General features: G+C 41.8%; 1 protein-coding gene across 1 annotated transcript in view; it reads right to left on the bottom strand.

The window, feature by feature from the left end:
* COLQ (collagen like tail subunit of asymmetric acetylcholinesterase) overlaps window positions 1–18,274 on the bottom strand; it is a 41,112-nt gene that overhangs the window by 6,246 nt on the left and 16,592 nt on the right. Inside the window, exons 4-15 of the mRNA XM_010398986.4 lie at window positions 17,689–17,733; window positions 16,889–16,915; window positions 15,444–15,515; window positions 13,024–13,086; window positions 12,084–12,110; window positions 11,411–11,455; window positions 10,649–10,684; window positions 9,659–9,739; window positions 6,358–6,454; window positions 4,475–4,614; window positions 1,594–1,713; window positions 877–997 (exon numbers count right to left, since the gene is read on the bottom strand). Of these exons, the coding sequence (XP_010397288.1) occupies window positions 877–997; window positions 1,594–1,713; window positions 4,475–4,614; window positions 6,358–6,454; window positions 9,659–9,739; window positions 10,649–10,684; window positions 11,411–11,455; window positions 12,084–12,110; window positions 13,024–13,086; window positions 15,444–15,515; window positions 16,889–16,915; window positions 17,689–17,733 (874 nt within the window). The remainder of the gene's footprint in view (window positions 1–876; window positions 998–1,593; window positions 1,714–4,474; window positions 4,615–6,357; window positions 6,455–9,658; window positions 9,740–10,648; window positions 10,685–11,410; window positions 11,456–12,083; window positions 12,111–13,023; window positions 13,087–15,443; window positions 15,516–16,888; window positions 16,916–17,688; window positions 17,734–18,274) is intronic.

The raw sequence follows: 18,274 nt of genomic DNA, 5'->3' as shown, positions 1-18,274 counted from the left end.
GTTGTCATTGAGAAGCTGACTGGGATTCCTAAGTTATAAGGGGAAGGGTGGTGATGGACAGGTGGATGGAGAAACTTGCATGGGGCATGGCTGCATAGACACCATTTTCAAAAATGGAGTGATATATAAATGAAGAATTGCATCTTTCAGTGTTGGGTGACACTTCTGAAATGTGACGGAGCATCCCTTTGCTAGGAACAGCAGAGTACCAAACCTGCTGTGTGGAGATGGTATAGAGCTGTGCTCTGGGGAAGGATTCAAGCCATAAAAGTAACTGAGAGGGAGAAGTGAAGGTTGCCACAGGTGCTTGAATGCTTGTATGCTCTTTGCCATCCAAAATCAGTAGACATGAATTAAATGTTGTATAAATCTAATAGTGAAGGTAGTGGGTCGACACCTATCCCTATTCGTTATCCCTAAGTGAATAACGAAATTCAAAGTGGTGTTTCTGGACTCAGGATCTATTTTACCATAAGAAACAGCCAGCATCAGTGTCTATCCCAAGGGCTGTGCTGCACTGCAAAGATGTGCTACAGCTTTTAGACAGAGAGCTGGTAGCCCCCAGGAAAGGTGTGTGAGTAAACCAGCTGCTGGATGTGGCCCCCAAAATGCAGTGGTTTGGCTCTGACTCAGCCAGTGAGCACTTCATGAGAAGTGCTGTTGTCACCTCTGCCCTGTGCTAGTGTGTGCCATCCACATGCACGAAGGCCTCAGTTTTCACCCTGTGCCCCTTGTGCCTCCCTTTCCCTGTGCCTGCACTTGATCCACAAACCACACCAGCTCTCCTTGTGTGATTTAGACAGCAGTGTACCCTGTGGTACAACTAATGCACCTTCCCTGGTAGAAAGAAGCCACTCCTGCTGCACTGTAACTTACGTATACAGTCGTCAGTCACCACTGCATTGCCGTCGTCGCACTCTTCCCCATCCTGCACGATCCCATCTCCACAGGTACCCCCATCCTCCAAGCGGTAATCCATGGGATAGAAAGGGGTGAGCTGACCAAGAAAACACACAGTGGTTACTGAACCAGACCAGCAGCAGCCTGGCTAGCAAGCAGAGGTGAAGGGCTCTGGGGGGCAGATCCCACAACCAGGTTTTTATGTCTTGTTATTTGTTGGTCAGAGGGTTTATACAGAGTCTGATCCAAGGTTCAGCAGACACAAGAAGGATCCTGCTGCTAATTTCAGCAGGACTCAGCTCCTTGGAGCAAGAAGGAAATATGTGAGTTTGGTTTGAAGGGTTTTTGTTCTGCAGCTTTGTACCCTGGTGAGTTTTACCTTATTTTGTATTAAATAAAAACTCTCTTTACTACCGTAATTCCCTGAGCTCTGCTCCAGTTTGCTCACAGTGGAACCTGGTTAACAGGGAGGTTAGCAAAACCTGCACCACTGCTGAGTTAATGCCTCAGTAGTTAAGACTCCTGTGAACAAAATTCAGAGAAATATGTACAATTGTGGCAGTGTTCAAAAATGAGCTTTCCCCCCATTTGCTTAATTGATTCTGTATGACACCTTAAGTACAGAAGTATGTTCTGTATTTCAAAATGAAACATACACTCACGAATTTTCTGAGACCACAGTCATATTTTCACCTGGACTGGCAGCCATCCAAAGGTATCCTTGAAATACAAAGATCTCTGATCTCTTCTAAAAGCTAAGGCATTTTTGGTGTTTAACTGGTCCAATTCTTCTTGATTATTCACCACAAATATCTGGGGCACAGAAAAAGAGGTGATTGGTAATTTTTTCAAGAAGCCTTTTGGAGTGTCACAGAATCTAGTTTCGCCATATGTATCTTCAAATAGGTAAATAATCACACAGAAAAATGGTTTAGTTGTCTTCAGAAACAGAGGAGGTGAGAACCTGCACCCACGGAAAGAATGGTGTTTCATGAGCACCTAACTATGGCTCCAATGGCCCCTATTTTGAAATGCACATCCACAGATAAAAATCATACAAATACTGGTGCACAATCACTGCTGAGAAGAACTTTCTGGTGTTCAAATGGTTTGATGCTGAAACAAGTACAAAATCCAAATAGGCATAAGTGCTTTTTGTGGATTGACTATAACTTTTTAGGCACGTTTGTGGCTACAAAATAAATAATGCATGGCTCAATACAACCTTCACTTAACTTTTACCACTTTGTGCTTTCTTTAGACTTAAATGGCACTAAAATGCATGTTTCTTTATATGCATACACTACGGTCTAAAGCCAAGTCTTCAATTACACTGAAAAAAAAATTTAGTTCAAATGGTAAAATTAGGACAAGCTGCTCTCTTACCCATTTTTTTATTGTCTTGATCAATGAAATTGGATGTAAGAGGCATTAGGAAATAATCTCTTCCTTCAGCATCTTAATCTATTTAATTTTTGCAAGATTCAAGCCATTTTTAAATTAAGAAAAAGCAAACAGAGTGCTTCTGAGCAAAATGGATTTAGGGCTGAGTCTGATTCTCACCAGCATAAACAGAATTGGCTCTTTTAAAAACAAGTTACCCTGAAATTTTTACATAGTAGAATATTCCCATAACCCTGGACAAAGGCCATTTTCATTAAGGAAGCATTGAATAAAAATGCCTTCAGCTTGACTGAAAGAAAGCAAGGGAACAGGATGCCCGTACAGAACTGATTCTGTAATTGTGTTCAGGAGCTCATGGCCCTGCCCCAGAGCTCCAATTTCTCTTGAAATCAATAGCAGAACTGTGCTGTCTCAACTGGTATCAGCCTTTGAAATTACACAAGATTGAAAAAAGCGAATGAATCTAAGCCAGTGACAGAAAAACAGCACTTTGTTCCCCAGCCTCTGCCCTCCTCTGGCTGTGCTGGCACTGGAGGAGCAGCTGGGTGCAGTGGGTGATGGTGCTGAGGATGTGCTGCTTTGGCAAACCTCGGGGCCAGGGCAGAGAGCACCATCTCTGGATCTTTTCCATGTGCAGCTATAAAACCATGACAAGAGCTGACAAGTGGTCCAAGACAGGCTTCAAAGCTGCTACATGGGGATCTGAACAGAATAAACAACAGTGATGTTTAAGCTCCTGCTCTTTACACTTGAGGGAGTAAAACAAATGGGGCAGGCAGGAAAACAAGGACTGCTGCTCTGGAAGTGCTTCATTTCCAGAGCTAAGCCTTGCCTTTTTGCCATCCCACGTTCCTGGCAACAAAATGGCACTTGGGGGCTCCTAGGGACAGTGTATGGTATTTTAGATGCTTACACACTCATTGCTATCTTTTAAGATCGGGTATGAAACTGTGCCTGATGGAGAAGGAGGGTAATAAGACCTACACATTTTAGTGTGAGCCTTATACTTTTTCCTGTGAGTTCTCCAGGCTGCAAAGCACATGATGTATTTTTGCATGCAGTGTGATGTGAAATGCACCTTTATTTCAGCACATTCATCTCTCACCAGTATGTTTTAAAAACAGCAGGAGCGTTTTTCCTAATGCAACACAGCTAGGGATGAGTGAGCAGCTGACACAGCTCACAAGACTTGCAACACACTTGTGCAAAAGGCTGAGCTCAATGACCCAGTTTAATGGGCAGTGTTGTGAGTGTGTCCCTTCCACACACTGTAACAGCTTTCTGACAGTGTGATAGATGGGGCTTTAACAAAGCTGATTGCTGCTTATTGACATTCAGAGACTGCCAGACACGGCTCCATTTCCACTTGCGTGAGTGGAGTGGCTGGGCTGTGCTGGCACACAGCAGCAAGGTAGCATCTGCATTGCTGACTAAGGGCTACAGTGTACAGAATAATAAGGCAGGGCCCAGCAGAAGGAAAAGTACATAAAAAGTAGTTACAAAGCCCAAAGAAATCAGTGATGAAAAGTTGCTAGGTCACATTTCACCAGTGCCTTGTCCTTTATTTTGTCCAATTTGCTCATAAAAATGCTTTCAAGGCTAGAGATGAGAATGAGCTATATCATGTGTACTATTAGCAATATAATGTGTCTGCAGACAGGAGCCCAGACACCTGATTCTCATGGTTTGTGGAAACTCCTGTTCGGTTCAAGGTTGAGGGTGTGTGCTTTGGGAGAAAGTTCTATTGTATATGTGAAATGCTTGACCACAATATTCAATTCTGAAATCACTGTCTTAAAAAAAACCAAGAAAGAGATGCTTACTTTACTGACCAATCTAAAATGCATTTTGATTTAATGAAATAAAAAGAACAAAAGATTATATATATACAGTAGTAGATGAAAGACAGCATCCTCAGGCTTGAAAAAGGTTTCCAAATACTTGCTGCCTTGCTGATGTTTTGAAACAGCTGCACTTCAGCACATCAATCACACAACTATCTATGAGACTGAACTTTTTTTCACCAGCTGGATCTCAGAGGTTTTGGGTACTAGAAATCACACATTGCCCATATATCTTCCTATTAAATAAAAAAATTAGTGAGTACCACATCTCTTGTAGTAAAAGCACTTAAGAACTGCTCACATCCCCTCCCAGAAAACCTGCTTACCGCGGGAACTTTTGGGTAGCTGTGTCCAAACACAGATTCCTCATATGATGGGTTACTCATATGTTGTGGGGTTCTGCAGAGACATCTCCCTGGAGGCCCTGGAAGTCCTCGTTCTCCCTTTGGTCCTATTGCAAATTGCCCTGGGAAGCAGAGTACCAGGTTGCCTGGTTACGAAGTTACTACACAACACACAAACACAGCCTTAGTGGGAAAAGTACAGGCCAGGTGGAGATATGCATTTACCCAAGTTTCCAGATAGGCACATCTCCCACCAAATCCACTGGGAACCGAAGGGTTACCAGAAACACTAATTCAGGAGAAAGATGCTAGGTTTTTACCACAGTTGTATTGTTTCAGATTGCTTTTTGAATTTTTCTACCCGTTTTATAGAGGAAGAGAGAGACCATTTGCTTAGAATAAATGTCAGCCTGTTTGAAGCTACAGAAATTCAGGACAGGATGAACACACAGATCACTCTACAGCACCTATGCACCAAGTTTTGTGGAGTCATTCTCTGTATGCATCTACAACACACTGGACTTGTGCCTTTGTACAACCACTTGACCAATGCTGTTTCACAGGTTTCTGTACAGCAAAACACAACTAAAAATACAGGAGGTTTTTTATGTTTTAATTAAACATTTAAAAAAATACTGCTTTTTGACTTTTAAAATTTGGCAAGGATGTGCTGCTCTGCAGATTTAGACAATGAGCCAGTATGTTCATTCTGCAAGCAGTGGAGTCAGTACAGAAATGTCTTTTAGGATCAGAACTCATATTCTAGAGGAAAATTATTAACAACCCTGACACACAAACTTTCTGTGGATGGAATAAAGCCTTTAAAAAGTAATCTTAAGGTCCTGGCTGCCTTCCCATCAGCATGGTGAAAATTCTGCCTTCTGAAAGCTTCCAGCTAATTTACTCAAGCAAATATGCTTCTTAATGGGAGGCATGAGATATGTGAAAACTCTGAAGCTGTGTCCAGCTTCACAGATGTTCCATTTCCCCACCACCACAAGAAGAGACCTCCTGTCCACTGATGTAAGCAAGGGAAGAAAAAGGGAAAGCAAAATGGAAGGGGACATTGAAGAGATTGGCTGCAGTACAAACAGCTGTTGTACCTTTGAAGCAATAGTAAGGTTTTGCTTTTCTTTCCAGATACTTTAGTTTATATCCAGGGTGAGAAACCCTACCTGAGGCTTCACTGCCACTGTGCATTGTGGGTCATGTATTGTCCTTCATGTCCACGTTTGGACCCACAAGCTGACCAGGGTTCATGTGCATGCACAGCTCTGATGCTGTACAATTACCAGTTATTACAAGGTTTTCCTCATGATTTCTACAACACACACGATTTCAGTGAACATAGATCTCAAGCACTTAATTATATAGAGAGTTTTTCTCCACTGCTCTTTTTTCCCTGAGTCCTTTCACTTCCATTCTCTTTCCTTCTTTCCTTAATGCCACTGTAACTTGGATCTCATCTGTTTTTCTCTTGCAGAGCTGCACAAGGTGAGCATTTTCCAGGATACCTGGAAAAGCAGACCTTTGATGATGGAGATTACCTAGTCTCTCTGAGGCCACCAGATGGCTTTTCATTATCCCCATCTACAAAAATCCCTCAGGGACCACATAGGCTTTACTTTTGGTTTTATTTGAAACATAAAAAGCCATAAAGTAGGCTTTAAAGTAAGGTATAGAGTCCTTATAATGGACAAGGATGGCATTACCTGCCTCCAGGAGAAATCCTCTCCTTGCCATCAGAGGAGAAGCAAACAAAGCCCTCCAGCACTTTGTGAAGAGGAGCCTATGTGTGCCTGATGAGTCAGGAGGGGCTGGGGAGCAGGGACACTCTTGGAGACATCACCTCATCTTCTGCTTACCTAATCCTGACGGTCCAGGGGGGCCTGGCTGGCCAACAGGACCAGGCTTACCAGGTGGGCCCATGACACCCGCCGGTCCAACATCTCCCTTGAGTCCCTAGAAAAGAAGTGACATCCATTTACTGACTAAACTATTAGTAACAAACAACCTCTTCCAGCCAACACTGGCTTCCCATTTAAGAAAGCCAAGAGATTTGCCAGAAGAAGCTCGCAGCACAAGCTTCATGGACACCACCTCAGGGAACAGGTGCTCTCCTCTCCTATGTGGAGACAGAAAGGCATGCCCAGGCAGGACTTCTGCTCCCAAATGGGAATGGTCACAGGGATCTGCCCTGTGAGGAGTCAGGAATCACCCTGCTCTGACTTCAGTCATTTGATAGCCTTTTTTTAAGGATGAGTTTTTAACCCTTGTAACTCTCTAGGAGTGAGTGCAGCTGAGAAAGAAAGGAGAAAATCACTGAGGAGTTGTCAAGGGCTTCCACAGTGACATTTCCCAGTCTTAGGGTGCAGCCTTTCAGAAGCACACTAATGACTTTGAAGCTCACACTATTTTCAGAAGTGCTTGAGGTGCCTGGATTCCTGTATCTTCTTGACTTTCACCATGGGTGTATCTAGGTTAACACATCATCACAAACCAAGTGAGGGCTTGGCTTTACAAGTGCAGGTTAGTGTTTAGCAACAGCATGCTGATAAATGATGTCCCTCTGGCAGCCAAACAAGCAGTCAATGCCTCAAATTTACCTGTGGGAGAGGGGCTTGCACACAGTTACCATGCAATAGCTAATATTCTCTAAAATCAGCTCTAATTTGCCTCATGGGAGCTTGTTCATACAAGCATATCCTTAGGCATTTGGAAGTTTCAACGTAGAACTGTTTGACACCTTCTCATTTTTTGCTCCTGAATTTAATATGGTGACGCTTATTAAAAATAACTATATTTACCTTCCTGCTCATATACTCTCCAAGGCTTGGATTTCTCAGCTTTATATTTCAGAAGTGTATTACATAGCTTAAAGTTTAAGTATCCGACTTGATTTTTATGTAGCAGCATACATTATTTAGCATAATCAAAGTGATGTCTACTACGTAAGCTTTCTTTTAATGACAAAGGAGAATATTTCCTTGAAGATGGTGTAATTCCAGGTTAATGTGTATTCAAAGGCATATGATGAATGGTTGCATGTCTAATTTAAGAGTAGCAAAGCATATATAGTAATACATGCTGAAATGATTGTTGTTATATAATACGTTACATCCCATGGATACGTTTGAATGTCACTTGCACCGTTTCAGCAGAGGAAGGCTGATTTTGCCATGGCCTATAAAGAATTAATTGAATATTTGCTTTGTTTAATCCTATTAGGTAAGTTCTGAGCCATAAAAACATTCCAGGATTTATGTGAATGTCAGTGATGCTGATCTCTAATTACTTCTTACATTACGCAACCCAGAACTAGCAGACCAGGATTTTGTAACCCCAAAGAAGACTGTGGGAAATCTCTTTCCCCCACACAGCAGCAATTTGACAGAGGCAAGGCGGTGCCAGTCGGACGTGTACTGACTGAAAACAAGCTGGTTTTTGTGTCCCCTGCTTTGGAGGAACGATTGCTTAATGCTCTCCTGCTTAGCACTGACGGATTAAATAATAATAGCAAGGGTTGATGTTCAATATTTCTGCCTTGTTTATTTTTCACATGTGCCCACGCCATTTGGAGAAGCTTTTCCCATTGACAATATTTATATTCATGTTCTTTCTTTCAAAGTAGCATTATCTAAAGCCCTAAGTCATTCCTCCTTCTCAAGACTGAAACCCTAAACTTGGGTTTGCTTAGGGTCAGCTCCCAAGTTATAAAGCTTTGGGTGTTATATCTCAGTTAGCAGCTGTGGGACTGTGACTTGTGACTCCCTCCTCCTGGCTACCTTTTAGGAAGAGCCTGCCCCAGAGGCAGGGAGAGTCGAAGAAGTCAGTGAGCTAATCAAGACGTATCTCAAAATGGAAGTGGAAGTGACACCTGCTTAATTTAGCTGCTTTTATCTAGGCATGTCAGCTGTACCAAGAGACAGGAAATGGCCCCATGCTGGTGGAAACTATCCTCTCAGCTGAACAAACAGCCAGACAGGTACAGTACTTAAAGGTGGCAGCCAGACCCACAGCCTTAAAATGCCACTCCCCAGTTTTTTCAAAGGATTAGAAAAGAAGAAAGGAAATACCAAGTTCACCAGTTACAGAGAGGGAATGATGAATCAATGCTAAGATTGCTTTCAGGGCACCAGAAAGGGGTTTGTGTACTGAGCCTTGGGACTGGAAACACCGATTTAGGGCCAGACTATAGGTCTTTTAGTCGCATCGATTGTTGCCTTAATTTATGACACACTTATGTCACCACTTTTTTATTAAGCCACTGTGTAAGGTGACAACATGTCTAAGGTTGTGCACAGAAGGAGTGCACAGCGTTCAAGCTGCTCTGCAGGCGCTGAGTGTTCTCTTGCCTTATGCTGTGGAAAGATATTCCACAGCACACAGGCAGGATGGATGAGCAGAGTTCACAAAAAAAATAAAGCAAAACCCCTCAAAACCAGCAAAGAGCACACACCAGCTTTTAAAACCTGACAAATCTAGGACAAAAAAACCTTCTTGTTGGTCATCAAGCAGACTTACATTGCACATACCTTCCTTACTTTCCTACCTATTATTTCCTCCCTAACACCCACCCTTTTTTTTCCCCACCCTGGCTATTTTATCACTTCAGATATTACCTGTTCTAATCAGAGCAACAGTGAAGCAGGGATGTGCCTCTCCTTGCCATGCCGGGCATAACAAGACTGCAAATAAAATACTTCCAGCTAAGCCCTTACCACTGAAATGCTATAGTGGTGGAGTCAGTATCCAATTTACACACAATTCCTAGTCCTTACAATTCATCTGAATGTCTGAAAATATAGCTCTGCTAGCATAGTTTTGAGCTCTCTAGCCATCAGGTGTGGCTGGGAGCGTAGCTCTATGTTGCTTAGGATTCAAAGGAAGCCTTCAAAGTCTGCTCAAATTGTATTAAATGAGCTCATTACCAATCCAGGATAAATACATCTTTTCCCACGCTGCATGGGCAGGGAGTTGAATGCTGCAGACAAGACTCCAGCCCTAAAGCTGAGGCTTTAACTCCTGTGTAGCCTGTGCATGCCTGTGAGGTGTTCCAGGAATTCTGTCCACTCCCTGTGCGATACAGGGCAGGGTACAAGAGCTTAGACCACACAATCACACAGATGCCATGAGCCACAGGAAGAGGAAACACTGTGGTCCTACTTGTTTGCCTCGTTTTCCAGGTCTTCCTATAGGTCCTCTGTATCCTGGTACTCCAGACTGTCCTTTCGGGCCCATCTCTCCCTTGGTGGTTGCAGAGGGAAGGAAGCAGGAGGTGAGTACATGGTTATGCCTCATCCAAGACAACAGATGCACATTGCTTTCATTCACATGATTCCTCTAGATAATTCTGGCACCGTTTCTTTCTTAGAAATCCAAAATTATTATAAAAATATTTTAAAACAAACAAAAAAACCCACCTCACACCATTTACCCACATACCCCTGAAAAATCCTTTCTTAAGGCAGAGGCCAAATGAGATCAGAAACCTGATTAGAGACTTGGAGGGGTCAAGGCTTGAAAAACTCTCTGACCCCTTGGCAATACCTTGCTTTGCTGTTAAGATGCATGTGTGATAAAAATGCTTAGGGAAAGGAAGGTGAATTCACTCATCTTCTAATCTCTTTAGGAGCAACTATTATTTCCTTTTCCTAATTTCAGAGATATGATTTGATTATGTCACGAAATTATCCACCTTTAGGTTTTCCATAAGCCAACATCTGAATCTTGATTGATTTTCAAGTACAGAATAATGATAACAGAAAACTGGTCATAGTTACCACTGCTATTTACAGTAGTGCTATTTTGTTTCAGAGTATCAAGAAGGAAATATTTATTAGTTTCAAGTGAATAAAACCCAAGCAATTAGGGCAGTTACAAATCTATAAACAAGAGTTTGGATATGTTAAGCAGGAGGAAGATTATGACTAAACAAACAATCTGGGGGAAAAAGAGAAACAATGGCAAAGAGTTAAATCTGAGAGTTTTCTCCTAAACTAAAAAGTCTAAAGAATTTGATCAAGTCCAGGCAGTGCTGGTCATTGAGTCAAGCAAGACCCTCAGTGTCTTATACTTTCCAGGAAGGCCCTGAATCCACTCATTGACCCTGTCTCAGCATTTAACACAACTCCCCAACACATCATGCCCACTTACTTTTTGTCCCAGCATTCCAGGGAAGCCAATTTCTCCCTACAAAGTCAAAGGAGAAAAATAATCAGAAAATGTGTAGTGATCTTTGACAAAGCAGCACCTTCCTTGGAAGGAAGATAATAAGTGCCACGTGTGGATATTGGTTAAAAACTGACTCAGCACTGCAGGTAATGCAGTAGGTGGAGATTTATAAGCAAAATTTTACTATAAAGCTCCTTGTATGGTACCATTACTCCTCTGTCTGATCTTCTGCTGCCAGCTTCTGTTTCTCTGGAAAAACCATCCTGATTGTGCTCTTGTCTGCAGGCAGCTCTGCTACCTGGACAGCTCCCAAACCCTACCTCTGGGAAAGCCATTTGTCCATTTGCACCTAAAGCAGTTTACTTTTCATTTCTTAGGTGAAAGAACCCCCAAGCCATGAACCTCTCCCCCTCTTCCCCTCCTGGTATTATCATACCACCAGCTGAAAGCATTTTGGGAAGCTGCCATGGTTCTGGACTGCACAGCCCAGGAGGGGCTGGGGTGACCTCCAGGAAAATCCTTCTCTGACCCATCAGTCCCCCTAAGCACTGGGCTAGGGGCACATGGACATGGAGCTGCCCCATGACCCTCACATCAGATGGGACCACTGCTTTCCCTCACCACTCTTGCCCTCTCTGGAAGATGCTTCCAGGCTCCTTTCCTCTATGACCCTACTGTTTTTCCCTGTCAGAAGTACATTTCTCCTCAGATGCACATTCACAGCCATTTGGAAAAGAAAATTACCTGGTCTCCTTTGACTCCTTTGTCACCTCTGTCACCTCTGGATCCCTGAAGAGAGATAACAGGGGAACAACAGCCTAATAACTACCATTTCATGAAGAAGCAAAAAATATTTCTCCTCCACAGTGCATTACTGAAGTCAATAGAGTACAGTAATATCTTCAGAGTGAGGTATATGGTTCATTATTGATATCATAACAGAACTGAGGGTAAGGACTGTATGAAAAGGGACTCATTCTCCTCAGACAATTACTTTAAATACATGCTTTCCTGGACATAATACTTTAAAATTTGATATTTTTTTCCCAGTTGGCTTCTTTCTCCAGTTCAGGTCCCACTGTAAAGTCTTAGAGTACAAACTGTCTCAGTGCCAAAGTGTGTATCACCTAACTAAACCAGACCAACAACTAAGGATTATTTAACCCATGCTGCAGATGGGGAACCTGGAGTGAGTTTCACTGTAGCAACTTGTTCATGAGTCTAGAGGATGTAAAACTCACTTCTTCAGCACCCCAGCCCAAGCCACAAGACTGTGCTCCTTCTCAATACTTGTTTTCATTTCTCAGTGGGACCCTTAGATTTCATCAAAATTCAATCTCGTTCCTACAGATACTTTTGTTTTTAACATAAGTGTTTCCAAATGTTAAATTATACATTATTCTGTTGTCACACTGACCTTTTCTCCTCTAGTTCCAGGAAAACCCTAAAGGGAATGATAGATATTTTAATGCTTCTCGCTTTCAAGATCACCCAAGAAGCCGGACTTTCAAACTTTGAAGTGAAGAAAAAGAACGAAGCACAAATAATTAATTGCATCAACATGTAAATGCAAATGAATATTTACAGCTCCTAAAATTGCACCAAAACAGAACTGTGAAATATGAATTAAAGGCAAGACAATTCAGCCCAAAAGCCATTATGAAAAAGCCAGGTAAAGCCAGCAGCTTTGATAAAGCTTTGAAACTGAAACAAGTGAAATAAAATGTAACTGAGAGTAAATAAAGCATTAGATGCCACAATTAATAATATAAAATAATTTTAACAATAATCTTCCTCCTCTGTTTGTTTGTTTGTTGTTTTTTCCCCCACTGAACATACTTAAGTTATACTTAAGTAATCTAGTGTGATCATTGATATAAAACTGAGTTTCTGTTAAAGAAACATAGAATAAACAAAGGTATTCAGTTCTTCTTTCCAGTCCTTTATTTGAATAAGCTGATTACATAATTTATTTCAACTGTCAGTACGTATGTGTAGTTGTAGTAGGGGACCAAAATTATCTCCACAGACTTATGAGGCGAGTGGAAAACACTGCAGACATGATTTAACGCTGCAGGTATGCTTAAGAACTCCATTTTTCTAGTGGGATTCAATTATATCTGAGCTTGCTTTTAAAATAAATTACAATAATTTATACCAAAGCATTTTTATGAAAAGCCAAAAACACAGCCAAGCCCAACCAGACAGCGTAACCTTGCTTGATGTAGAACATATTTTTTAGCTGTATTAGAAAAGATAAACCTTGATAAATGCTTTCAAGAAAATTTGTGAGGGAAGCAGCTGTCAGCAGAGCATTAGAAACCAATGTCTGAAAATGCAGTGTTTGGTTAACAAACCTTGGAGCCCATTGGTCCTCTTGTACCTGGCAATCCCATCACACCCAACTCTCCCTTTTCACCCTAAAGGGGTCAATAAAGAGAGTTATTGAATGTGACTCTGATGAGGTCCTATTTGAATGTCTGACATTTCAGTGGTTCAGGTTTTATGTCAAATAGTTAAACCTGACCTTGGTGTAGCATTGTAGACCAGGGTCTATACTGCAGTTGTATCCTGCTTGAGCCCTCACATGTTATCTTACTCTTCTGTTTGCGCTTTCTTGTGTGGGTAATTTTTGCTTCAGTTTTCCCAGATGTTATTAAAGGACATGCAAGCAAACCACCATCAGCAGTGCATCCTTTTCTGCATGAAGGTGCATTGCCTCTACCCAGCATCACCTCCACTGAGCTGCAGAAAAGAAAGGCATTTTGCTGCATGCCTTGTGGCTTGTGGAGGCATAGTGACTGCTTTTATTGTAGTTCCAAGACACCATGTGCTGAACAGTCATTTGGAGCCAGTAAATCATGAAAAAGCTTTACAACCACTTCTCTGGCTGCTGTCAGCTAATTATATCTAGTGTGAAATACAGAGTAGACCCCCAGACATGCAGCAGTGCTACCAGAAGAACACATTTGGCTCTTACTCTCCTTTGGTTTTCACTGTCCGAGAAACAGAGAGGATTTTCCCATTGGCTGCTGCCCCTGCAGAAGTTCAGACAAGACTTGAAGGAATGAAGTAGGAGAAATATGGACTGAGTAAGGCTGTGTCAAAGTAAGAGAAGACAACAAAACCCAGCCAAAGAAATAGCAAATATCCACAGAGGTGGACATGAGTTAAAAAATCCAAACAGCAGCTTGCTGGAGATTTACAGCAAGACAGGGATGCAGCAAATATTTATGGTGAAGAGGAGAATTAGAAGTTTGAGAAGATCAGAGATGGGGAGAAAAGAAAGAAAGACACAACCAACTGAAGTGACCACAGAGATCTTCTGCACTGTATTCAACTGGAGCCTTTGCTGACTGGCAGGAAAATGAAATTTATAAAGACCAGAAGAAATGAAACTGTGAACCTACCTAAAGAACAGAGGGGACCAGTATTAGAAGAGACAATAAAGGCAGAAGAATCATAATCAAACAGCAAGTAGGACTTGCAGTGAAAGTATAGGAAAGAGTATTACTACTGAATATGAGGGATGCTTCCAGGAGTGTGATGAAAAAGCAAAGTAGTAGATAGTGGAGTTTAAATCAAAATTAGGAAGACTACATAAAAAAACCTAAACTGTTTATAAGGAAAAGACCAAGTGAATGAGTTTTCTGTCTGCTTTGCTCTCTTCCTTCACTATGAAGGAAGGGGTTCACTGAACTTTGCCCTCACTGCTGCTGCTGTGGTAAATCATAGCACACAATGCATTTGTGGGGAGAACCATTTCCCATAGTTCAAAGTGAACATCGATTTCTTGTAAGTGCATACTTTCTTGTTGCTTGCCTACATTCCCACATACTAGATGATATTCTTCATCTGACGTGTCTGTGAACATCTTGAAAGTCTGATTCCCAGATGTGGCTTGAATTCACAAGTCACCTACTACTACTCTTTCAGTATCAAGAGCTATGGCATCACATCCTCTGAGGTGGGGGCATCAACCTTCATAGAGCAAATGGAGAGTCCAAGAGTTACCAGAAAAAGCAGTTTCAAACTAGGCATTTTGTGCAGTCCTTTAGTCTAATGCATCCTAGCTTGAAGAAAAGCAAGTTATCTCAAAAGTTCCAGTAGAACCTCCATAAACCACAGCTCCTATGAAGAGCTCATATCTTTTTCATAAGCCAGTACTCACTAAAGGACTGTCCTGAAGACTTTTTTGTAACAAATGCAGGTGAAGCAGTCACTTTGCAGTATTAAAGAATGTAATTTCTTCTGCTGTTGGTTAATAAAAATAACAGGAATTAATATTTGTTTGTATGGGAATGAACTTCAAAGATATGATCAGCCATTCTCATGGTTTGTAATCTCTTTCCCCTGATACCAGCCTGGTATTTTCCCTCTGATCACACGAGCTCACAGTACACCTTCAGGCACATGGATCCTCATAAACAATAGTCATAATGATGGCAATCAGTTTAGAAACACTGATCCGTGTGATTGTGAGACACCGGGGGCTATCAGTGAGCCTTCATTGTATTAATTTTCAATTTCCCTTTGACATGTTTAATCCACATAAGAAGTGCTACAGGGGCTGGGCTGGAGGCAGAGTAACCTAACCCTAGACTGGACAGGCCTTTGCAGAGCAGTGTAAGAGAGGGGACAAGCACAGAGTGTCCTTGCACTGCTGCAGCTTCCCAGCCTCCTGCAAGTTAGCTGTTTGTTTAGAGATTTCCCAAGACAACTCTTCTGTTCAAACTGTGATGTTGAACAGTTTGTTCCATGTGAATTTTAGTCTTACCTTCGGTCCCACAGGTCCAGGCCATCCTACTGGTCCTGGCATCCCAGGGACGCCCGGGGGACCTGGTCTACCCTTGAACGGAAAACATTGATTACAATGGTTCATGTAACACCATTCCTACACAGGTCACTACTGCAGACAGGGGATAAAAAGACCTTTGTGTACTTATATCCATACAAATCCAATTTATGTTGAGAGCGGAACCAAATCTTTAAGAAGCTATTCCTATTACTATGGTCCTTATTCTGAACATTCCTATACTGCTAGCTGTAATTGCTCTTTATTAACTACTATATTATAGCAATAACTACGTATGTACATACAGTCATTTATCTGCTTTAATTGCTGCCTGTAAATCACTCTTTGAATATCTCCTAAAGTGCTGCAGATTAATGCTATTCCACTGCATTACACTGCTAGACAATATGATCTCAGAAATGTCATCATGACATTCAGGGTCACAAGTGAACTCTCACGGGCCAGACAGCTTTTAACAAGAGTTGCACAGTTTTATTTCCAACATGAGCAACTTTTCTTTGAGAACCTACTTGTTCTCGTCAGAAGAGTAAGTGTTGATGTACTGTGTTTAAAGTTTAGCACTTCCTTGTAGGTTGGTGGGTTACTCTCTTGAAGGCATTACTGTTTTGAACCCTTGAATTTATATTAATATTTTTGTTTACTGTAGCGCATTTGAAAATAGATTAAAGAAAATTACCTCTTCTGTTTATGTGTTTTATATTTATTTGAATTACTGATTGGTAGCTGGTGTCAAAATCCTTGGTATATTATTAGAAAGGTGTCAAAATCCTTGGTGTATTATTAGAAGGGTACTTCTTTTCCTAGTTAGTGACCACCCCCTGCATATCTCTGATTTCATCCTGCATTTCTGTCTTCTTTAAAGTTAATTACATTAAATGGATGTACTTAGTGACTGAGATAACGTATTCTGTTTCATCACATGTAGGAGCACATATTTTTGACAATGTATCATGGCTCATATGTCCCCAAGCATAGGATTGTAGTCAGCATATTGCATTGGTGCCAGAGCTCTGGAAGGGTAATCATTAATAGTTTTTCCTCCTTCAGGGGTATCTGGCTGAGTCTTGTTTAGACTTTGGAGGAGTAAATTTTGGAGTAAATTTTGGAGTGATTTTGCTTTTACACCTTTTATGATAGCTCATATAACCTGCTTCTCCTGTCCACACAGACAGTTCAGGTAATGTCCCACTCTTTGGCTTGTCTCCATGCTTTTACTCAGGGAATTTGTCAAATTCAAACCAGCTGGGGCAGCTCTCCAGCCAAACCTCCCTACCATCCACCCTGGGTACCAGTGAGAGAAGCACTAACAGGTTAAACTTCCACATTAGCTAATTTTTATTGAACAGTTCCCTGCACCCCTCCCTGGCAGCTGCTATTAAATATTGGATGGATTTCTTTGTTCATACCTTTCTTCCAGGCCTGCCAATCTCCCCCTGTCAGAGAAAGGAATATGTCAGTCTTGTAGGCACCACAGGAAGCACAAGGGCTCTTAAGTCAATGCATCAATGCATTTCTATTAAAAAACAAACAAACAAACAAGCAAATCCATAACCCCATCCCCAAGAAAACAAATAAATACCACCAAACAAAACACTGTGAATCTCTTCACAGTGCTCAAGACTTTGGTTACAGAGGTAAAATGAGAAGAATTTCTGTATCAGAACTCCTTGGTCTTTCCTGTGTTCCCAGCCCTAAACCTACAGTCAACATCTTGTATAGCACAGCATGTAATTACGTGCTCAGCTTCAGGTATAAGATTCTTTAGGCATCATTATGGATCAAATCTTTGCACTTCTGAAATATAACTTAACAAATAGGCCAGCTTTAGTACCTGAGCTGTCCCATACAATTCACACTGCATGGGAGAACTCTGCTCCTCAAGTCGTCCCAGAGGGACAGGGAGCTCAAAGGCCTTTGGGTCAGTAGGAATGCTGACTTTTGCACCCGACATGTTTTCTCAAAGCATACGCTAAACAGAGGTCACAGCCATGAGAAGCCATAATAAATATTTCAAGACCGAAAATGAACACTGAAAGACTAAGTTTTAAATTATAGCTTCAAGCCAATTCATAGCTTTACATTCGAATTAAAGAAAAACTCTCCATTCATAAGGCTCACTATTCACTAAAGAGACAAAAAATGAACACCCTCCCCTGCTTCTTTGCTCCTCAAAACCACATCAAACTCCATGACAACAGACACTTACTTTCTCTCCTTTTGGTCCCATTATACCAGGAATTCCTTGTGGACCCTAAGGACAAAAACGAATGCTATTATTAAACTGCGTTAGTGAGGTGCTTGTCTTCCTTCAGTCCTTGACCCTGTGTGTGTCTCCTGGGACCAGTGAACCCATAGGTTTGAGGTGTTGGGTGTTGTGTTTGAATGTGGCCTCCAAACACCAGGTCTGTGCCACTGCTGAATAGCAGGATGGAGAGTTCGACTGACATGGGAAGGGCAGGGGAATCTCATGAATGAGGAGAACCTGCAAGAAAAACAAGCCTGTGGCGAATGAAAGATGAGAAGTTATCAGAGCCCTGAAGAATTAGCAACCAGGACATGGAGACACCACATCAGCTGGCAAAAGAGGTCAGCCAAAGGGGTGGTAAGGGAAGTAGCATGGAACATGTGGGAAGGGCTCTGCAGGATGGGATGGACCTGGAAGATTGCCACCACTTCTGAATTCTGAAGGTATTTCTCTCTGTCATACAAGGCTGATTCTCCTTTCAGGAGACTTCTTAATCCAGGGAGACCTTGAACACCATCTCAGAAAAAAAAATCCAGAAAAACAGTTT

Source organism: Corvus cornix, chromosome 2 (assembly GCF_000738735.6).
Source record: "Corvus cornix cornix isolate S_Up_H32 chromosome 2, ASM73873v5, whole genome shotgun sequence".
In the NCBI taxonomy this organism is placed as follows: Eukaryota; Metazoa; Chordata; class Aves; order Passeriformes; family Corvidae; genus Corvus; species Corvus cornix.
The sequence above is the reverse complement of the archived record's forward strand: the minus strand, read 5'-3'. Positions and strand labels throughout refer to the sequence as shown.